This window comes from Canis aureus, chromosome 21 (genome assembly GCF_053574225.1).
Source record: "Canis aureus isolate CA01 chromosome 21, VMU_Caureus_v.1.0, whole genome shotgun sequence".
Taxonomy (NCBI): domain Eukaryota; kingdom Metazoa; phylum Chordata; class Mammalia; order Carnivora; family Canidae; genus Canis; species Canis aureus.
This window is the reverse complement of record NC_135631.1, coordinates 49,636,745-49,660,716: the sequence shown is the minus strand read 5'-3', so window position 1 is coordinate 49,660,716 and position 23,972 is coordinate 49,636,745. Positions and strand designations below refer to the sequence as shown.

Below are 23,972 nucleotides of genomic sequence, written 5' to 3'. Positions count from 1 at the left end.
GTGTGAAAGTTGCTATAGAAAATATATAAATAAACAGGTGTGACTGGGGTTCAATAAAATTCTATTTATAGACACTGAAGTTTGCAATTCATATAATTTTCATGTCATGAAATATTATTTTTATTAAAAATTTCAAACTAAGAATGTAGAATGCATTATAGTGTGGGGGGCATTACAAAAACAGGCAAGTTGTCAACACCCAATTTCGACAGTGTGGTTTCAACTAGAAAATTGAGAGAGGGGAGAAGAGAGTGCATATATATATATATATACACACACACACACACACACACACACATATACATATACTACTGCTCTTCTTCTACCTTCATCTGGTGGAAACCCAGATGGACACTTACAGGAGATAGAATGCCAGATACTCAAGTTACCTGGGGAGTTCTGAGGTGAGGAACAGGGTGAACAGCGGGGAGAGAAGCTGTACCCAGGGTGGAAGGCAGCCTGCAGTGGGACATAGGACATAATCTCTTCTTCAAAGAGACTGTAAAGTAAGAAAAGAAGAAGAAGAAGAAGAAGAAGAAGAAGAAGAAGAAGAAGAAGAAGAAGGAGGAGGAGGAGGAGGAGGAGGAGGAGGAGGAGGAGGAGAGGAGGAGAGGAGGAGGAGGAGAATGAGGAGGAGGAGAGGAGGAGGAGGGGGAGGAGAAGAAAGAGGAAGGGGAGGAGGAGGAGAAAGAAAAGAAAAGAGTAGAGAGAAGAAAAGAAAAGAAAAGAAAAGAAAAAGAAATAAAGAAAGAAAGAAAGAAAGAAAGAAAGAAAGAAAGAAAGAAAGAAAGAAAGAAAAAAGTTAATTTTCTGTTCACGAGAGTGTTCATGAATTACGATATAGTGGTTACAGGTCTCACAAGGCAACAAAAGCACTTAGGTTCACTTAGATAGGCACATGCCAGCGTGCAAATTCTCAGTGTTATTTTAAATCCTAATTAATCCTGCAATAATAAAGTCTCCATTAAGTACTATGCACAGTTCTTGATACCTCAGTTGTGAATGTAAAGAAGGCAATGGGCAGCAGGTACAAGGGTGGGGGGGTCCTACTCTGCAGCTACTAGAATCCTCTAGAACAAATGCAGAGTGTTTCAACTATAGAAGTAGTGGAAAAAAACTGCCCAGAGCAGCCTTTCCAGAAGTGTTTCAGGCTTAGCCCCTTACCTCAGCAAAATTACTAGATCTGCATCACAGGACAACTTTTCAAGCCCATGATTACCCTCAGTCCGAATGTAATGGATTTTCTCCCTAGAATAATGTAGGAAAGAAAATAAGAATTACACACCAACACATAAACGAGGGCACACATCCCTTTCTGACTCGTTTCCCTGCCAATATGGCTGACTAGCGATAGTCTAATGTCCAGTGAATTTTGTGGTATTTTGAGCTCCTGTAGCAGGTTCCCATGATGCTCTACAAGGGATCACCCTTCCTCAGACTACAGGGATGGAAGCTGAGGAACACAACAAACGTAGTACCTCAGACAGCTATGACAGTTAGGAGGGAGGTGGGTAAGGAGAGCTGCCGGAGGACTGCTGTGGGCTCTCGGCATCTTGGGAGCCATGGGAGGAAAGAGAAAGAGGGCATCTCAAGAAATCTTACACCTGATGGAAAATGTATGATGCGACACCAGGGAAGAGAGGGGCTGGCATCCAGAATACCCGAGTCTTCCAGGTCAGTTTGAGCACAGGTCTCAATTTCTCAGTTTAATTATAATTTGCATTCTGACTCTCTTCGTGACCTCCAACTCAAACCTGACAAGTTATTCCGATGAATTTAGAGATAAATAATATTATTCTGATCCGATGAACTTGGTACTTTGCGTCTCTGGCATTCAAATATTATAAATGCCACAACCAAGAATCATTCCATTGTGTGCATGCTTCAAAGAAGTTTTCTTCCCTTTCTTGAAGAGATGCCACAAAAATCTGAGAAGATTTAAGGATTTGCTTTTTTTATATTTAACTTTATTTTTTTGTTAACATTTTAATTTTGAGATAATTTTAGAATCATATAGAGTTGTAAGAAATTAATACAGAGCCATCCAGTATACCGTATACTCAGTTTCCTCCAATGTATGACTTCTTAAAAATCTATTTGTAAAAATACTGCAGATACAAATTTTTCCTGTCTCTGATTATAATAAGATGAGCCCAAATCTTCATCATTACTTGCATATTTTCAGGCAACAATACAATAAGCTTGACCTTTTGGTGTGTGTATTTTTTAAAAGGAAAACTTTTTGGCCTCTACAAAATAAGATTAAACAGAGAAATGTGTTGTAATCCAACTTCTCAGTATAGGTAGCGTATCACTGCAATAAAGGCTATTGCCCAAACCTGGGGGAGGGGGGGGGTTGTTCATTGTGGCTTCTCTGACTGGAGGTTCTGAAAAATGGAACAGACCTGTCCGCACATCATTTTGCGGAAGGATGTGGAAGCCCAGCCAAGAGTGTAAGCACAATGCCTCCTCCATCACCTGTCTCCCTCTGTGTGTCTCTATGTTTTCGATCCCATGTTTCTGAGCTTTGGCCTCTAAATCCTGATACCATCTCCAGGCCTCTTGTTTGGAAGCTTCTGTGGATCTGCTTCCCTGGTTTACTGACTTCAGCCCCACAAAGGACTCTCAAATTTATATGTCCTCCCAATGACAATGCCCCTGGGGCAGATCATCTTGTGGTCCCAAGGGACCTATACATGGGTAAGCCCCTGGTCTCCTTGGCTGGAGGAAAAATGGAGAGAACATTCTAGGAGTTTCCCTTTGTTCCAAGCATCCCTGAGGAAATGAAGTCCAAAGGGGGCCAACTATACTAAGGCAGCAAAGTGCCCAAAGTGGCACCACACTGCAGTGGTTCTGTTATCCCACCATCCCACATTAACCACATCCATGTATCAGAAAGCCAAGCCCACTTTTCTGAGACTTTCAGTGGCTCTCCACAGGACATTGCACTCTTTCATGTATACAAAACTCTTATGTAGACCCAGTGGTCTGGGGGCCTCCAAAGGCCCTGGGACCCATTCCAAAGGCACTGGAACTGGGAAAGATCTCTGATGGTGAGAATGCCATCTGCCTCTCCTACATATATCCTTTGTCAATCAGGAAAACTCCAGTGCAAAACTCTCCTTAGGGTTCAGTTCAGTGGAGCTACCTGCCTCCTTGACATCTGGACATCTCTCTTTGTGGCCTCAAAGGCCTCAAAACTTAATATCCACATGAAATCCTTGAAATTCTTTTGTCACTATCTTTTATTACTAAATTCTGATCCTGTTCTTTTGGCCTCTAACACATTCTATAGCTATATATTTGGCTTGAGAAAAATAAAAGTCAAACTTGTCTACCATCTACCTTCCTCAATAGATAGCAAATACGATACAAAGTGGGACCAGTGTCTGTTTGCTTTGCTACTGCATATACAGCCCTTCTTGATTCAGAATACTGGCACAATAAAAGCTTAGAGGAAGAATGAATGAATGACCACTGCTACCATAACGCTTAAAGTTAACAGATGTCATTAACTCTAGGTTTTCTGGCTCCATCTTCCCTCTCCTTAGGTGGCTTCCTTCTGATTCACTGTGTTATCTGCTGAACACAGTTTTCTGAGGACTCACCCTTCACACTGGCTTTGTGGACTCAAGACATGTATCCATGACTCCCTGAGAAAAGCAATGGCTGAGCAAGGGTCACAGTCCCCACTTGAAGACCACAGAGGAAGCAGTAAGTTTGTCCTCTGGGCAGTGTTATGGGGGAAAGGAGGTTTTCTATTCAATCTTTGGACCTTTAAAATGGAACTGACTCACCCCCACATCAGATCCAGGGGCAACCACCAGCCCAGTCACAGTGAGTAGTTCCTAGCTTCCTGGTTCTTGGAAGCCTGACTCTTGTATTGCCTGTAAGCAAATTTTTCCTCTTGTTGTTCTCTCTTTTTAATTCCATATTTTTTAGCCACTTTGGGCCTTCTGTTTTTGGTGAGATATTTGGGTTCTCATTCAAGTCCTTAAAGGAGTCCCTAATCTTAAAGAAGTTATTAGTTTATATACTAAATAATTGCTGAGATTTTTCCAATTCCAAGTTGTCTTAATTCCAAATTCCCCATGTCTGGAAAAATCATAATTGTACAATTCTGCACTGCAACAAAGCCTTTAAGGCTTCTTGGATTTTGTTATAATGTGATACAATGTAATAGCACTGAAAATAGTTTACTTTCACTCTTTTACCCAGGGGATTACATTTTCACTTTTAAAATGACTTAAATGAGACTCCAGTGCCTTTGATGAATTCAAATTCCTCAAAAAATTAGCCCTGAACTCATTAGTTATTGGTAGAATCAGTAACAGAAAAAAAGTTCAAGAGTAGCAATCTCTCAGAAACTTTTCATATCATACAACTTCTCTGAAAATCCCTTGGAAATTCCCTTAAATTATGCTATACTGTGAGTCAGGGAGTAGCCCACAAATAAATGAGCCACATGACTGAGTATGGCATTGCCTTCTGTGGCACAGTAATGGGCAGAGATGAGCATAAGTGGAAGGGCTGATCACTTATGCTAAAGCTCATCTGTTCATCTAAAGATCTTTCAAACACTCTAAACATAATTAGTGTTGCTTATTTTCAAAGTAGAGGAGTAGGTTCTGAGGGGAAGAGTGATACAAAGGCAAAGACTGGAAGATCCCGCACTAAGGAGTTTACACCAGTACAGACAGTATTCAAGAGATAATGGAAAAATATATGAGAAGGACAAAAAAGGAATGCTATCAAAACAAGGAAAAAGAAATATTAAAGTTTGCCGAGGTTGGTGAATCTTTGTATTTGGTTTGAGCCTTTAAAATGAGTTGAGAGGTCCTTAAGAGAAGAGCCATTCCCAAGAGGGCAGAAGTAGGAGAGGACACAGCCTGCTTGGTGGAAGTGGAAGACACTAGAAGGGAAAACTAGCTTGAGATAGAGTTAGGTTAGGGCCATGGAAAATGTGTTGAGAAATCCTGACTTTATTTCACATACAATGGAAAGCTTTTTTTGAAGGCCAGAAGTGACATGATTTAATCTGTGCTATAAGAAGGTAATTCTGGCTATAACAGGTAGGTGATATCTGTTACAGTGATAGATCAAGGGGACATGTTCTAGGAGACCCCTACAAAATCCAGGAGAGAAATGATGAGCACCCAAATGCAGCCATGACAGGGAAGGAAAAAGAAAGGCTGGAAGATAGAAAGTGAGGAGGCGTATGTTTTGGTGTGGAGATAGAGAAAGAAGGAGGAGTGGAGACCTGGCAGTGGGGAGGACGGGTGGTTCTAATTCACACAGAGTAAAAAGCAGTGAAAAGAGGTGTCAGTGAAGCTGTGTGTGTGTGTGTGTGTGTGATCAGTGAATAATCCACTCTGGGAGGAGTAATATGAATTTGAATTGCAAAGAGGCTATTTTCAGGTGTTGGTGATTCACTGAGAAGTCAAAGCAGAGTATCACAGTTGCCAGCTAGATTCAAAAGACCACCAAATAGGAGATGAGGAGTCCGAGGCAGTCAGTGACTGTATTCCCAGACCTTTCCTGATCCTTTATACACATACCCATAAAAGCATCTACACAGTGCCCACATGGTAATCTGTATCTGAGGAGATTAAGGGTAGTTTTGGACTGAATAACATGCTCTGAATAATGGTCTCGAAGAGCTTGATCAAGAATTCAAACTCCAACAAGACACATCTAACCATCATGTATGGCCAGATTCCCAAACACTGTGCAGTTAACTGAAGCAGAGAGATACCTGAATATCTTGGAACGTGAGATTTAAGAGATGTTATCTTGTTATCATTTTGGGTGGCTGTCCTTTCCAAATGAAGTGATTCATTTTCAAGGACACTCATGCAACAATGACACTAATGGATAGTAAGATTTAAGTAGTTAGAACACATGGTACTTTTAATACTTTTGGTTTGCTGGTTGGTTTATTTTTTAATATGTTAATCTAATAATTGGTTTACCACTAAATGATATTTTAAAAATAAAAATATTTAAGATGGATTAAAGAACTAAATGTGAGACCTAACACCATAAAATTCCCAAATGAGAACATACGCAGTAATTGGTTTGACAGTGGCTGTAGAAACATCTTTCTAGATATGTCTCCATAGGCAAGGGAAACAAAAGCAAAAATAAATTACTGAGACTACACCAAAATAAAAAGCTTTTGCACAGTGAAGGAAACCATCAATAAAACAAAAAATAACCTAATGAATGGGAGAAGATATATGCAAATGATATATCCAATAAGGGGCTAATATCCAAAATATATAAAGAACTTATACAACTCAACACCAAAACCCCCTAAATAATCCAATTAAAAATGGGCAGTGGACATGAATAGATATTTTTTCCAGAGAAGAGATACAGATGGCCAACAGACACATGAAAAGATGCTCAACATCACTCATCATCAGGGAAATGCAAATCAAAACTACAATGAGTTATCACTTCACACCTGTCAAAATGGCTAAAATCAAAAATGCAAGAATCAAATGTTGGCGAGGATGTGGAGAAAAAGGAACCCACATGCAGTGCTGATGGGAATGCAAGCTTGTGGAACTACTCTGGAAAAACCAGTATGGAGGTTCCTCAAAAATTAAAAATAGAATCACTACATGATCTGATAATTCCACTATGGGTATTCACCCAAAGAAAATGAAAACACTGATTCAAAAAATATATGCACCCCTATGTTTATTGTCACATGTACACAACAGGCAAGATATGGAAGCAATCCAAGTATGAATCCATCAATGAATGAATAAAGAATATGTGGTATATATACACAATGGAATATTACTGAACTAAAAAAAAGAATGAAATCTTGCCATTTGCAACAACATGGATGGATCCTTTACCATATGATGCTAAATAAGTAGGTCAGTCAGAGAATAGCAAATACCATATGATCTCACTCATATGTAGATTTAAGAAACAAAACAAACAAGCAAGGAAAAAAGAGACAAACAAAAAACCAGGCTCAACTACAGAGAATAAATTGATGGTTACAAGAGAGGAGGTAGGTGATGGAATGGGTGAAAGAGGTGAAGGGGATTAAGAGTACACTGATCATAATGAGCACTAAGTAATGTCTAGAATTGTTGAATCACCATATTGTCTAACTGAAACTAATATAACAATTAATATGTTAATTATACTTGAATAAAAAATCATATGATGCTTTACATAAGTAATTTTTTGATGAAAGATATTTTACTTTTTCTGGATTTCTTTCTGAATCAGTGGAAATCATTTTAGCATTGTATGGTTAATATGGAACCTGGCAATATGGCTATCTCTGTTAGTGGCTCTTCAGAGAACATTAGAATCCCCTGGATCCTTCCTTCTGAGTATTCAAGAGAACAAAATGAATCATAAGCTTCTACTCTTCCTCCACAGAGGTGTTGTCCCCCTGGGGAGACGGGCTGGAGAGACCCAGAGCTAGAGGGTGAGCGACAAGTCCCTACCTGAGTGCGTGGTTTCTCGCCAGGCTTGGCTGACGCTCTTGCAGCATTTCAAAAATGTTTGGCTGGCGAAGAAATGCCACAATCTTGTCATTATATGCTGAAACAGACAAAAGTGCACGTTGTGGTTGAGTCTTCAGCCCAGAGATAATTTCTCTAATGGTTGGAAAATGGCTGCTTGATACCAGGGTTAGCAAAGGACTTTGAAGGGCAGATAGCATACTCATCAAAAAAATGTAAGCTCTTGAGGGCTTTTTTCTGTGACATAATAGCATTATCATTTTTAAAAGATCAAACCAAAAGTAAACCAGATCTAAGTTAATTATCCTTAATATTCCAGGAACTTAACTCATCCCTGTGTGAAGAGGTGAAGGAGAATAAAATTGCTCTCCATGAGAGGAGTTCTATTCTCTTCCTTCTGACTTCTCTTGGCCATTTTCAATAGTTATTACAGCAAAAGATTCTTTATGAGTTCAAAGAAATCCCTTTCTGAGCACTTGACCCTTATAACCTGTGGTGTAGGTGGATTTCCCAGGAATGATAATGGAAATAAGCAAATCCATTTGGGCTTTCTCACCTCATTTCCCTTGATACAAGTGGCATGTACCTCAGGAGGTAACTGAGGTTAGGAATGAAGACTATGCTGACTTATCCCCACACACACCTGGGGAGAGAGGTCTAAATTAAAAACTGTGTCTAATAGCAACAAGATCCATCACCTCATTTAAACTATGCTCTCCTGGACTTGGCTAACAAATCACTGAATACAAATCACTGAATACAATAAAGAAGAAGGTCAAGGCCTGGAAGAGAACAGAGACAGGGAAGATGGAAGGACAAATTAAGGAATGAAGGGAAAAGAAATTGGGTCAGAAGGGGGATGGAAGCAAAGGGTGGGGGTAGATTATAGGGGAGGAAAAAGAAAACACAGAATTCTGAATATTAGAAGATTCGTGACAAGAAGAAAACAGCCTAATTATTGGGTATCCAGGGTCCCCAAAGCTTGATACATACCTAGTGGCAATGACTCATGTTGATGCTGGCTCCGAATAGCAGCTACAAGGCTGTGTCCTGGCCTGGCCAGTAAAGAGGCTCCTCTGTTTCTAGAGACTTCTGAAGCCTAATTTCAAAATAAAATTGTTAGCATTGGAAATCTTATCAAATTCAGATGGACTTTTAATACTAATTTTTCAAGATGAGGGGTAAAGATCATGATATCACCTAAGTTAAAAAAGCAATGAAGTTACAATGCTCAAAGTGAGTGGAAATAAGCAAGTTAAAAAAAAAAAGAAAGACTAAGTAGGGTGGTTGATGGTTTTTAAGAAAGTGATTGTGTTAGATGTCATAAATGTTAACCAAATTAATATACTGAATACACTAAAAACATTTCTGTTCATAAATACATTCAAGAGACATAAATTCTACACGAACATTATCAGTAAAGATAAGTTTATGGCTTTCATTTCGAAAGGTTGGCACTCAACTTCAGAACTGAATGTGGAATGGACTTGCTCTTTTTAACAGCACGTATCACCCTCACGTGGCCATTCTTTGCTTAGTGCCTATTATTTCATTCACTGTACTGGCTACTCTTCACATAGTATCTTCTTATTCTCTCAAAATTCTGAAAGAAAAGCATTATTAAGCCCAGACTACAAACAGGGAATCTGAGGATCAGATAAATTATTTACAAAATTTTTAACTCTAAGAGACAGAACTAGGATACCAACTAACGCTTGACTGCAAAGCATTTGTTGACTCCTTTTCTGCTATTAGCCTGCAACCAATACCCTGGTTTTGGATGGGCATTTTGACAAAACTACATGAAATGCAGAACTTACTTAGCTTAAAACTGATATTTATGATGATAAATTTAGATCAGTTTTAAGTTTTAACAAACCCTCTAAGTTCTAGAGCATGACAATGAACTTTCTACCATAATTCTCTGTACTTTTGTTCCTTAAAGGGCCCTTGCAGGGTAAGCTACTTAAACAGAGGCTCTGTAAATTTTCCACATTGGAATCCACTCATCAAATATCATCCTATGATATTTGGTAAAATATGCCAAAATAGGCTTTAAAAAATTTAAGAATTATATTAAAGATTATTTTGTAATATACTCATAAGAAGCTCAAGCATCTAGACAAATAAGGAAAGAAGATTCCTCCTCTGAAATCGGTATACAATTTGCTCCCACAGAATTCAGGAGAGGTAGTGAGATCTTATAGTACAAAGTCCAGAAACGTCAGGTCAATCTCAAAGGGGCCATTTAAGACTAGGCCATGTGTCACATTGCAGATGACAAATAGGACAGATTACTAAGGGCTTACTAATTAAAGACATGGTAATTGCTGGTTTTCCTTTGGGTCCTACTTCCACACTCCACACAGACAGGGATAACATCCTTTCTTGGCAGAGATGTGCTATCAGTTCACTGTCTGTGTATGGCAGTCTTTGAATTGCTCTTCTGGAAGTAGTAGAGATGCAGATCCATCCTTTCTCTCCCGGTCCTTCTCCTTGCCCGCTGCCTACTGGAGGGACAAGGAACTAGATTCTGTGCTACTGTAGCAAGCTTCTCATTTGATGTCATTAGCCCTCGGCTCTGTCCTGCTAGATAGCCAGCCACCAAGATTTAGAAGCTGGTACTTCTGCAACAGCACTTTCCAGTCCCAATTACATGGTTGCAAAGCAGAGTGATGAAAGAAAGCCATGCTAATTATTAAAATAGGCAGCATTGAGTCTCTACATTTCTTTTTCCTTGAATTAATATGTAAAGGCTATCTGGGACTTAAATGATAGGTCACTTTTCCTTGGAAGGAATTATGTCAGTCTGCTTTAAAGTGTGTGTGAAAAAAAATAAAGTGTGTGTGAAATATTTTTGATGCTATGAATACAGGAATCTGAAAGACCACTCAGTTGAAGATTATCTAAATGATGTATTACAGAGAGAAACTGAGGAAACAGATCTGATAACAGACCTCAGGAAGGCATGGCTGTGTACCAAACTCAGGTGATGCCTGCTGTCACACTCTGAGCTAAAGTGTCTAATTGCTGGTGGGTTGCCCTGAAATAAATAGCACTTTGAAACAGGAAGAGGCTCCCTTCTATTCTGGGCTGCCACAGGGAATTCATGTGTTACAGATATGTTTCAGGGAAAAATGGTGCCTACTTCTGAGGTCATCTGCTCACTGGCAAAACTAAGCCAGATTGTAAAACTTCTGAAACCAGATGAAGGCCAGCTACCCTGAAGGCAGACTACTCACTGATGAATGTGCTTCAGGCCAAGTATGAATGAGATGGAGAAGACAACACAGGGGGAAGGTGGGGCATGTGGGGTACCTGAACCATAGAGACACCTGCCAAGGGTAAAGGAGGTAGTGGAGAACCTACAGATGCGGATGGATGGGAGGGTTAAATAGAACACACCCTCATCCAACTAGGAGCCAAGAATTTATAGGGATGGAGACAATTTCAACCGGGGCTGGAAAAGATTCTGAGGTTGGGTTAGAGTTTAGTATATGCTAGGATCCTTGTACCCCTAAAGTAGTATTAAATGATCCATCCTGAGGAATGTTTGATAACAGCTGAGTCACTGATTCCGATCTCACTGCAAACATGATGCTAACATTTGCTTTCCTAACCTGAGAATGACTTAAAATAGATTTTCCATTTAAAACCAAAATTATATGACTCACTGAATTCCCTGGCATTTGACACTTTCTGTGTTACTGGGTTTCTCCTGGGTGTGTGTGTGAGATGGAGAGAAAAAGAGGGGACCTCCCTCTCCCAGACATGGCCTGCCTCTCCCCAGACATGCTATGACTATTCTATGACTGGCTAAAACCTAGTTTGCAATAGGGACTACTTTTAAGATTTCTTTCCCTTTTGATGTTGAGATAGCTTTAATCATAATTGCAAATGTGAAACTTCAAACATTTAGCTCTCTAGTAAAAAAAAAAAAGTAGATATGCTCAGAAAATAGTTTTCAGTGACTGGTAAACAGGCTTCTCTTTTGTGTTGCAATTTAGAAATGTAAACTGGTGGTTTTTTTTGTTTGTTTGTTTTTTAAGCCATCATTGAAAATTGCAGGTTATAGCCTGAATTTGGATTAGTAATCAGCTAATGCTCACTGGAGGCCTGATGATAAAAAAAATAGTGAGTTCAGAGGAAAGTCCTAAGTGATGAATTTGCATTTGTCTCTAGATTCGTTTTGCATTCTAAAAATAGATCATTAAGAAAGTTTTCAGAATTATCTCATGAAACAAAAGAGAGATCTATGCTTGAGTTCAAAATATTTATAATAGTGAAAAGTGAATAATAAACATAATGTACAAAGAAAGGCTTGAGTTAAATTATGGTAGGCCTGTATGATAAAATATAGAAGAATTGCAATGGCATAGGAACAGCCTACAAGGTACTAGCCTGGTAAAGTAGGATACAGAACCATAGACAATAGGAACTAATTCTTTTATTTCTATGTAGGCCACGAAGTGTCCCTAGATGGGGAATTATACCCGCCTTTTCACTTCTTTCCCATCCGTGTCTGTGTTTTCTACACTCTTTACCTACTGTTGATAATTCAAAAGTTTATTTTCATAGGGGTCGGAATTTTATAAACTTCCAACCAAACCTGTAGGTTAAGTATAGGTTACGTGGAATCAAGAGGAAAACTTCAATTTTTAGAAGCAGTGCAGAAGTTACCTTCTCTAAGCATAAGCTCCCTGGGTGATGACTTCTCTGTGTCATCAGAGCCAATGAAATAACTTTTTTTTAAAAAAGATTTTATTTATTTATTCATGAGAGACACACACACACAGAAGCAGAGACAAAGGCAGAGGGAGAAGCAGGCTCCATGCAGGGAGCCCAATGGGGGACTCCATCCTGGGTCTCCAGGATCATGCCCCGGGCTGAGGGTGGCGCTAAACCACTGAGCTACCTGGGCTGCCCTGAAATAACTTTTGTCATCAAAAAAGCTAACTATAAAGAATGACCAAGAGCGACTTCTGCGTTTAAAGTGAAAAGTCAGTTTCTGCCAGATTCCTGTCCTTTTCTTAGGCAACTACTATTATGCTTTTTTGTGTGTCCCTTCCAGAACTGTTTGTTCTATGATTAATGATTTTCTAACCTGACCAAGATAAGGTGGTAAAAGAAATAAAAATAATGTGCTCTATTATCCTTCTTTATTAATGTTAATTTATATTGCTAATTGCAGTATAAACAAGACAAATGCGATCTTCAATGATTTTCCTACTGATAGAGAGATGGGATCTGATATTTCTAGCCCTATATGCTCTTTCCATTTGTCTGTGTCCATTTCCATTTGGATGTTATGGGACGAGATAGGCCTGTTCTGTGGATACTTTTTCTGTATATTGCAGTCAGATGTGACACTGTACTCAAATGAAGTCTAAAGTATCAAATAATGATCTTTTTATGCAGAAAGTACTATATATATCCCTGATAACTGCTTTCAGCAAACCACCTGAAAAATTTTCACTTGATGTAAAGGCCAATCTAAAAGACGCTTGACAGTGTCTTTGTTAGTAATCTATCACAGGGGTTTTGAGGGAAATTCTTACCACTTAAGAGCCTGAATATAGACTGATTTCCTGATTTTAATTCTGTCTTTAAATGCAGTTGATAAAAATATTCGCTGCTGAGCAGCTCTCAAGAGAATGGCTCATGAAGGTGAACAGAAAATACTGATTCCTAAGGTTGCAGCGTAAGAAACATCTCTTGCAAATCCTCCAGTCGCTCTGATATGGATACAGGAAAACCATGGATTATGGAAATAATTCACTGATTATTCTTGAGTCTCATATTTCCATCTGCTTAACTGTCATTTCAAATGGGATATCCTACTGTGTTCATCCTCATTATCAACTTATCTAATGGCAAACCTGCCATCTTCCCCAACTGGCTTTCCTGTTCATCTTCCTAGTGCCTCAAGCATCACAGACTGAGAATCACAGAGCCAACCACCTAGTTGCCTTGTCTCCACTTTCAGATGAGGGAACTGAGGTCCAAGAGAGGAAAGGAAGGGGTAATGGTACACACATAGCTCTGCTGTGGAGAAGCTGGAGCTGGGACCATCTGCTAACGGACTGCCCCTTCCTCCTCAGGCTTCTTCCTACAAGATGTTCTTTGTCTTGTGTCTCTTTGCCAACCTTCAGTGGTCCCGAATGGGCCTTTCTCTTGGAGATCGCTCTTTGCCTTCCTCTTCTTGGCTGTCATGGTCTCCTTCTTAAAATACTAGTTTACACTGGACTGGGAGTTAGATCTGAGCTGCGGTCTTGAACTCCCTGTGTGACCTGAATTTTTGATATTTAAGTTTGCCTGACTAATAAAATACAATTCTTAACTGAAGTGGTATTTTACCACATGGAGGTATTTGGAAATGCTTAGAGGTATTTTGTTTGGTTTTTTGTTTTGGTTGTCATAGTGACTGGTTAGGTGAGGGCACTCCTGACATTTAATGGATGTGACCAGGAAAAAGAGGTCCTGCAATGACCCAGGACAATTCTACATATTACAGGAGTGTCCTCAAAATGCCAATAATCTTCTCCTCTAAAGCCCGTATTTTACAAAAAAATCATTATGTTATTTCTCTCAAATTCATTCCGTGGGCTCATGAGAAAGTGCCAACCATGTGACATTCAAAGCTTTACAAAAACCAAGACAAAACCCAAGTGGAAACAGTAGTTTGGTCACACTGAACTATCCATTGTCTCTCTACTGACCTTTCTCAATCCTATTGCTGCACCTCTGCTTCCGCGGTGCTCTCTGTGGGGTTGCCCTTCCTCTTCCTTGGTACTTGGTTAAATTCTACCGATTTTCTAGGGTTAGGTCAGGTACCTTATTTTAAAGGAGTCTTTCCTTGGCCTCTTTTGAACTTCTGTGGCACTTGTCCTAACATCTCTCTTGGCACTCAGTCATATTCTAATTGTTCTCGTTACTTTGTGTTTTTTGGCTTGGCTTCAATCATAGAATATAAAATTCTCCTGGGCAAGGATCATATCTCATACTTCTTTGCATTCCACAGTGCTCATAGCAGGCCATGCACGTAATCAATGTTTGTTGAGCAAATTCACATCACAGCAAACACAATTAATATTTCCCACCATCCTCTCCTTCTGTTTTTATGCCAAGATCCTCCTGTCTTCTCACTCCCTGGGCTATGGGCTCTCACAGCAGGAGGAACCAAATATTTATTTTCATAGAGGCTGGGTCTTTGTTTTCTCTGGTATGCCGTCTCTGGATCAGATATCCTCTGCGTCTCAGCTTCTCTCTTGCTTTTCTTGGTTTCTCCTTGTGTCAGTGCAAAGCTACTGGCAGACAGAGGATTGGAAGGGGTTTGAAAACCTGATCAACTGAGTCAGTTGGAGAGTGGATGAATTAGGAAAAATACAGGTGGCTGATGCGCATTTATGCCCTTTCATTGTTATGTGTTATAGTCTTTCTTGGCTGATGCAGGTGGTACTTTGTCATCAATGTTGATATTCTTTTTTTTAAAAAATTATTTATTTATTCATGAGAGACACAGGGAGAGAGGCAGAGACACAGGCAGAGGGAGAAGCAGGCTCCCCATGGGGAGCCCAATGCGGGACTCGGTCCCAGGACTCTGGGATTATGACCTAAGGCGAAGGCAGATGCTCAACTACTGAGCCACCCAGGTGCCCCTCAATGTTGATATTCAATGTAACTGTGCTTGGGCTACTCAGTCATGTTAAATAAATGTTTCAGAACAGGTACTGCAAGTTGTACTCATGATCTTAATCCCGTTTCAACAGAAATGTTTTAATACTTGTATTTTCAGGTTAATTTCTTATAAATGTAAGAGATCTCTATCTTTAGGGGGTTCATCTTACATTGAGTAATCTATCTTTTTCTTTTTCTTTTATTGACAGTGAATCTGACTGCAGTACTCAGTTTCTTTATAGAATCTATATTAATGCTGAAATTGCCTTAATAATATCAAAGAGGTTGGTCATTTTAAATGAACTAAGTGGCGTATTTCAAGTTGATGTAGAATTTTGTATTTATCCACTATTATTTCATAAATCTTGTACTTTCTGAAGTGTTGTAAAAGTGCCACCAGAGAGGGATACAATGCATGTTGGGCTGGGAAGTTGGGGCACTGCTTTCTATAGTGTGTGAATGTGTCTGCTGCTGAGTGTCCACTCTCTGCATGTCCTGACACCCACATAACTCTTGAGGGATGTATAATATTCTTCTCTGCATGGTCATGCACACATTTTACATATATGCAGAAAGAAATAATTATCATGTTTTCAGCAGTATCCTAAAACAATACTTAAGATGACTCATGAAAGAAAAAATTCATTTATCACATTGGCGTTAAACCATGAGCACCGTTGGTTGGAAACAGTTATGCCTGTTAGAGCATATGAGTGATTCCCCTAAAAAAGTAGTAAACTGGTGCCAATACAACAGGAGCAGGCTCTTCCCTTGAGACTTACGTTTGTTATCTGGAGGCTCCAGGTGGATTGTTATTTTCCCCAATTCTCCTGAGAGGTTCACCCTAGTTCTTCCTGGAATAACTTTTAGAGGGGTGGCGAGGTATACACACACACACACACACACACACACACACACTCACACACATATGCATATATATATTTCTTTTTTTTTTTTTCCTATAATACTTTTTCATTTTCTACCTCATTGTAAAGCAAACTCTACAAGCTGTTTTAGGAGAGATGGTTCTCAGTGGCCACAATCTCCTGAGATCCTGATGGTTTCTAGGATGGTACCAAAACCTGGGAAATGTCAGTAAGGACATAAAAAGGAATTTGCTCATAATATTGCTGGGAACCAACTAGAAGAGGAAAAGAGCTATTTTTGAGTTTGGGTTTGAGAAAGGAGGCGAGAAAAGGGTGTAGGATAAAGAGATAGTAGTTCAGAAAGGCAATGCACATGGTGTTTAAGAAGGATGGCAGCTTTTCATGATTCAGCAGAAGGAAACCGCAGGCAGAGAAAACAGATAAACGAGGAAAGAGCAGGTGGTAGGATGGGAAGAAAGTGTTCATGTCTCCAGGCGATTTCCCCCAGTTTTTAAAAGTCCATGTATATCGTATTGATGTCTCCTTCAGGATCCAGTTTAATGTCAGTCATACCCTGTATGATCTTTTAAGAACTCACACATGACTGGCTGGCCTAAGGAAGCTCAGCTCCAGCCCTGGTGTATGGATCCTGACACCGCAATTTCAATCTCCTTTGAGCTAGACAGATTTTTAGTAGTGGTGATTGTTGGGACAAAAGGGAAGGTCAAGGCAATTTGAAGATGGGCCTAGGGAGTTCACTGGGTGTCCTTGAGTCCTCCTTCTTCTAAAGAGCAGTGTGGATAAGGCAGGGCCCTTGGAGAAGCAGGCAATTCTGGATCCCAGCCACTAAAATAGTTCTGGCTCCATCACAGGAGGGGACTGTGGGACTGTGAACATGGCAGGGGGACTGGCGGGTCTTACCTCTCCAGCGCTGTAGCTCCGGAGCCTCTGGAGGTGCTGTCGGTGAGTCAGGTGATTGGGAAGACGACCGTTCTGAAGAGGGATTCGGGGGTCAATGAAAGTGGTAGCTCGACTGTTGTGGTCCACGAAAAAAGACTGCAGACAGACCAGTTAAAAAGCACACTGCATGAGAATGATCCAGAATGAGGTCAGTCATGTAAGGGAACGCTACAGGGCTCGTCTTCGTGCTTATCCCGCCCCTCCTTTTTATCTACTCAAAACTAGATGGAAGACTGGGGCACTGTGCATCCGTTTACTCAGTAGGTGAATGAAACAATATCAGTCATTGATAAACACGTCACACTGTAGAGCTATAGAGTCATGATCATAAGCTCTTATTTACCATGGAAAACCAGAGAAATAGAGCCTTTGCTATATTAAAAGAACACTAGTAATAATTTGCAGAGCATTTTATTTTTAAAATAAGCACTCTCATTTTGATTATAGAATTAGCACAGTCTCACTGCAAAGAAACATTAAAAGGATAAAAACCTAAGAGGAAAACCAAAATTATCCCAAATATTGCAATCTAAGAGTAATCACCCAAATATTTTGGTGACTTTTTCTCCCCAGTTTTTTCTTTTCTTATGCAAATATACAAATATCTACATATTTTCCCCACATTGGCACCTATAATTTTGTTAGACTTTTTTCATTTATTATTTTTTGAGCATTTCCCTAAGTTATTAGACATTCTTGTAACACAGAATAACATGGCATTCAGCCTCGTGGCTGCATAATAATTTCAGTACCCTCTATCGTTGGACATTTTATTTTTTTACTATTTTAAAAATAATGCTTCAAGAGCACCTGGGGGGTTCAGTGGCTGAGTGCCTGCCTTTGGCTCAGGTCATGATCCCAGGGTCCTGGGATCGAGTCCCGCATTGGGCTCCCTGCATGGAGCTTGCTTCTCCCTCTGCCTGTGTCTCTGCCTCTCATGAATAAGTAAATAAAATCTTTAAAAAAAGTAATCCTTCAATTAACATTCTTGTTCATAAATCTTTGCAGCATGTCTGATTACTGTACACATTCCAATATATGACAAAAGTTTTTCTTTAAAATTACTTCTCATAAAAAAGAAAATTAGTACCTTTTCAAAAAAATAAATCTTTTGTATTACTAAACAATCTTTCAAATACTGTCTTGAACAAAATGTAATGTGTGTTGAAGGTGACTTCCTCTTAAAAACCTCAATCAATGCTCATTTTAGACACATTCAGATGCCACCTGACAGAAGTAGTCAAAGTCAAATACAGACTTGAAAATTATTCTTGGGAAGTATGAATTTATAATTTTAAGTATTAGATATTCTTGTTAACAAGTCCATAAAAAGCCATATAGGAAGTGGTTTTATTATGGAGACCAAAAGATAGCCCCATAGGACATAGGAGATTCAATCCTTGAAGGTACCTTTTTATTATTCAACTATATGCCTACAAGTTTATAAATTTATCAACATGTTTATATAATATGAGATCTTATTTTATTTATTTGCTTATTTATTAATTTAGTGAGTAAAGGGATAGAAGTTTATTAAGTAAAGATACAGAGAAAGCTCTCAGACATGAGAGGGGTTCTGACAGGGTTGCCCAATAACATGAGATTTTTAAACACATGAGTATCGCTAAATTCAACATTTGAAGGTACCTTTTTATTATTCAGCTATATGCCTGCAAGTTTATAAATTGAAGTTAAATAAGTCTTAAGAGACTTAAGACATTTGTGCATATGTGGCAATCCTTCAGTATAAATTTCTGAAAGTTGAGTTAATCACTAGGCTAAAAGTTAGAAAAATTTTATTGATCCATATTAAGAAATTACCTTCCTGAGTGATGTACACATTTATCCTTTTTCCATAAGTTCATGAATGCTTGTCATGGACTTTATAAATGTTAAGTATTTGAAAGATCTCCTAAAAATGTTGAGTGGTAAATGCTGCTGAACTATCACTTACAGGGGAAGCCAAACATTTTCTCACAGGTTTATTGGTCAGTTTCTTTATTAGCTTATTGTTGACTTTGTTCCCTTTTTGTTGTTGTTGGAACGTTAAGATTTTCTTAATTACTTATACGTGCGTTTAGTTACTCCTCTGCCTTCTAATTGCTTTTGATTTTTGTTTCACTACACAGAATTTTATATATTCCTCAGTATTCAAATCTCTCCATTTCTATCTAGAAGTGGGTTCAATGCTTAATTATATTTTTCTAGCTGTATTTTTGTTGAATATTTTCTGAAACTTATTTTGGTATGAATTTGAAGTTGTAATTAGATTTTTTTTTCTCCAAGAGTCTAATTTTCTAAAACATCCATTCCCTGTTATTTTAGTACATATAGATTCTTATGAATACCACTGTTTCAGGACTATTTTATTTGTTCCATTGATCTGTGGGATTTTCACTATTCTAATTATTAATATCTGTAGGACAAGTTTCCTCTCATTATCTTTTCAAGATTTTTTTTATAAAATTTTTTTTTATTATTTATTTATGATAGGCACACAGTGAGAGAGAGAGGCAGAGACACAGGCAGAGGGAGAAGCAGGCTCCATGCACCGGGAGCCCGACGTGGGATTCGATCCTGGGTCTCCAGGATCGCGCCCTGGGCCAAAGGCAGGCGCTAAACCGCTGCGCCACCCAGGGATCCCCTCAAGATTTTTTTTAAAGTACCTATGCCTGCTTGTTTTTCCAGATGAACTGATCTAAATTTTATTAAGTTCCAAAATTCTGTTAGGATTTTGCTTATAGTCACCTTAAGACTACAGATGATTTGGAGAGAATTCATTCTTTATAATAATCAATGTATCCTTTCCCATTTCTGAACATAAAATGTCTATGCAAGACCTTTTTTCTCAGTAAAATTTTTTAGTGGTCTTTGAAAGACATATTTTTGGTTAAGGGAGTCTGTAGATATTTAGTAGAGTCTGTTGCTATTCTGAGTGCTGCTTTTCCTGTAATGTTTGTAACACGTCATCCCTAGTACCCAGGAAAGGTATAATTACAATATTTATTCAGTTAGTGTCTGCTCATAGTATTAAGTGCTTCTATCAAATAAAGGACACCTTTAGGTATATCTTCTTTGATTTTAATTTTCAAATAATGATAATTTTGTCTCCTTTATAAGGGCCCTTTTTTTAAAAAAAATTTTCCATTCTTGTAATATTGGTGAGAACTTCTAGAACAATAGTAAAGAAGAAATGGCAGCTGCAATCGTCTTGATTTCAATGGGTTCCATTGTAAAAGAGGATATGGTTCATTCATTATGTTAAAGGAGCCTTTATAATGTCATGAAAACATATTTACATCCTTAGTTTACTAAAACTATGTTTTATTTTTGAAATATAAATGTGTACTTTATTTTTATCATGTACTTTTATGGCATTTTTAGAGCATTTCTTAGAGTGCTCAACTAAAATTTCTCCTATAAATTACTGGTTACTATACTACAGGTGATAGATTTACTAGTAGTGAAGGAGCCTTACATCTTTGAGAGAAAACCTATTTAATTGCGGTGGATCATTTTTTTTTAATATAGTGTCTAATTAAACTTCACATTTTATTTTTTTTTTTTTGAGAGAGGTGTGTGCATGAGTAGGGGGAGGGATGGAAGGGGCAGAGGGAGAGGGAGAGAGAGAGACTTTTAAGCAGGCTTCATACCCAGCTTGGAGGACATGCAAGAGTTGATTTCATGACCCTAAGATCATGACCTAAACCGTAATCAAGAGTCAGAGGTTTAACTGACTGAGCCACCCAGACCCTCAACTTTACTTTTTAATATGAACTTTTTGGAAGTCAGGTGAGTTTTGTCTGCAGTTTCATTTATATTTTTATTCTGTTTTCTTAAGGTTTTATTTATTCATGAGAGACACACAGAGAGAGGCAGAGACACAGGCAGAGGGAGAAGCAGGCTCCATGCAGGGAGCCCGACGTGGGGCTTGATCCCAGGACCCCGGGGATCACCACCTGAGCCGAAGGCAGATGCTCAACCACTGAGCCACCCAGGTGTCCCAGTTCCTTTTTTTTTTTTTAAATCAGATTTCTCTACTTTAACTTGCATTTATCTGTATGTATGTGTGTGTATGTTTAGTTTCATGCGATTTTATCACCCGTGTAGGTTCACGTATCCACCACCACAGTCAAGATATTGAATGGTTTTCTCACTTCCAGAATATTCTATAAATGAAATCACACACTATGTGACTGTTTAGGATTTTTTTTTTTTTTCACTCAGCACAATTCCCTTGAGCTTCACTTAAGCTATTGAACAAGTAGTTTGTTCTTTCTTTATTGCTGAGTAATACTCCATGGTGAGAATTTACTGAACTTTGTGCCAATGATTTTTGCTTTTTGTCTGGTTTCATGAGCAAAGATATGATTGCTTCAAAAAAATGACCTATGCTATTTCTGTTTTTTTCCTACTTTCTGGAGTAGATCATAAAGATACCTGGGCCTGGGTAAGTAATTCATTGTTGCATTTTCCAAATTATTCCATAAGTCCACTCAACTTGTTATATTTCTCAAGTCAATCTTTAAATCACACATACTTTCAAATTACACATTTCTTTTAGATTTCTTTTTTTAAAAAGATTTTATTTATTCATTCATGAGAGACACACAGAGAGAGACAGAGACACAGGCAGAGGGAGCAGCAGGTTCCATGCTGAGCCACACAGGTGCCCATTTTAGATTTTCAAGGTTTTTTTTTTTTTAATCTTTTAAAAAAATTTATTTGAGAGAGAGAGAGAGAGAGAGAGAGAGAGAGAGAGAGAGAGAGAAAGCAAAAGAGCATGAGCCAGTGTGGAGGAGAAGGAGAAGTATAGATTTTCTTCTTTTATTTATTTATATATTATGCATATATAGGTATGCATTTTCTTTTTAAAATGTCTCTGCATCTCTTATCACTCATTTCTTGGTTTTATTTACTATTTTCTTTAGATTGATTTATTTCTCTTCTAAAACAAGGGTCATACTTATTTCTTATGTTGTTTTCCCATTCACACACTTTTGGATTTTTATTTTCAAATAAAGTTTGAAAGTTTGAAGTTTGCTTTAGTTACTGTTGCTTTTTAACCTTCTCTAAGTTATTGATTTGAAAGCTTATATTTTTAATATTTTTCTCATTTGATAATAAAAACCAATGTGCTAATCCTTTGAGTACAGTCTTTCTATATCACGTTTTATTAAGTATCAGTCACATGCATTTTCAATAATTTCTCAATGGTTTCTAGGTCTTAGTTTTATTTAAAACCCAATAGTTTAAAAAAAAATAAAATAAAACCCAATAGTTGGGGCGCCTGTGTGGCTTAGTTGGTTAAGCGTCTGCCTTGGACTCAGATCACAATTCCAGTGTCCTGGGATTGAGCCTCCCATCTGTCTCCCTGCTCATCTGGGAGTCTGCGTCTCTCTTTCCCCCTGTCCTTCCACCCCACTCATGCTCTCTCTCTTTCTCACTCTCTCTCAAGTAAATAAAATCTTAAAAAAAAACCCAATAGTTATGAAAAACATCATTTTGAATCTCCATTTGGCAAATTGTTTTTGATGGTTGTGTTGATGGTTGATTCGTTGTGTTTAAATTTGTTGTTTATTTTCATTGTTATTTTATGTTTTTATTTAAATTCCAGTTAGTTAACATACAGTGCGATATTAAGTTCAGGAGTAGAATTCAAGGATTCATCACTTACATACAACACCCGGTGCTCATCACAAGTGCCCTCCTTAATCCCCATCACCCAGTTAGCCCACCCCCACCACCTCCCTCCATCAGCCCCCAGTTTTTTCTCTATCATTACAAGTCTGTTTTATGGTTTGTCTCTCTTTTTCTTCCCCGATGTTCATCTGCTTCATTTCTTAAATTCCACATATGAGTGAAATCATACAATGTCTTTTTCTGACTGATTTTAAATCCGTTGTTTAAAATGTAACTCTAGGGATGCCTGGGTGCCTCAGTCAGTTAGATGTCTGCCTTTGGCTCACCCCATGATCCCATGATTTTGGGATCAAACAGGGACATAGGGTGGGCTCCTTGCTCAGTGGGCAGTCTGCCTCTCCCTCTCCCTCTGCCTCTCTCCTGGCTTGTGCTCTCTCTCTTTCTCTTTCTCGCTCACTCTTTCTCAAATAAATAATTAAAATCTTAAAAAAATATATACAGCTCTATAGCTTATGGCCATGGCATGCAACACAAATATTTTATGCTTTTCTGTTTTCTTTGTGTTACAAAATGTTATCATTTAAAAAGAAAAATCTCTAAGGATCTCATAAAGAAGTTGTAAACTGTTTTTATTCCTTAAAAAATTGTGGTAAACAAATATTGCCATTTTAATCATTTTTAAGTGTAGCTTAGTGGCATTAAGTACATTCTCATTATCACACAACCATCACTATCCATCTCCTGAAATTTTTCATCTTCCCAAACTGAAACTCTGTACACATTCAACACCAACTTCTCATTCCCTCCTTCCCCCAGTCCCTTTCTGTTTATGAGTTTGACTATTTTTAGATACCTCATGTGAGATCAAATATTTGTCCTTTTGTTTCTGATTTGTTTCAAGGTCCATTCATGCTGTACATGTGTCAGAATTTCATTGCCTCTTAACGATGCAAAATCTTTCATTGTGTGGGTAATACCACATTTTGTTTATCCATTCATGTAAACTCTATTTTTTCCCACTCTTATTGAGATATAATTGACAAATAGAAATTGTATGTAATTAAGGTCTATGTAAGGTCTATTTTAAACAAAAGAATATATATTCTACTAATACAAAATTACATTATTCAAATCCTGACTTTTGTCTCCCTGTCAAACTGATATGACTCATTTTCCTGCAATGCATTTATTTCATCCCTTTTGTATTTCTCTTTTGGTTTTCTTATATAATATGATGTGATTTGGCTCATAGGATATATGATTATTGTATCTTTATTTTAGTTGTGCTTTTGATTTATATAAAATCTTACTTTGACTCCATTTAATG

At 38.2% G+C, this 23,972-nt stretch overlaps 1 protein-coding gene across 4 annotated transcripts in view; it reads right to left on the bottom strand.

The window, feature by feature from the left end:
- HECW1 (HECT, C2 and WW domain containing E3 ubiquitin protein ligase 1) overlaps window positions 1-23,972 on the bottom strand; it is a 441,131-nt gene that overhangs the window by 56,712 nt on the left and 360,447 nt on the right. For all 4 annotated transcript variants that reach the window (XM_077864126.1, XM_077864125.1, XM_077864127.1 and 1 more), the window contains exons 16-20: window positions 16,964-17,098; window positions 8,493-8,598; window positions 7,482-7,578; window positions 1,165-1,248; window positions 390-499 (exon numbers count right to left, since the gene is read on the bottom strand). In XM_077864126.1, coding sequence (XP_077720252.1) covers window positions 390-499; window positions 1,165-1,248; window positions 7,482-7,578; window positions 8,493-8,598; window positions 16,964-17,098 — 532 coding nt within the window. The remainder of the gene's footprint in view (window positions 1-389; window positions 500-1,164; window positions 1,249-7,481; window positions 7,579-8,492; window positions 8,599-16,963; window positions 17,099-23,972) is intronic.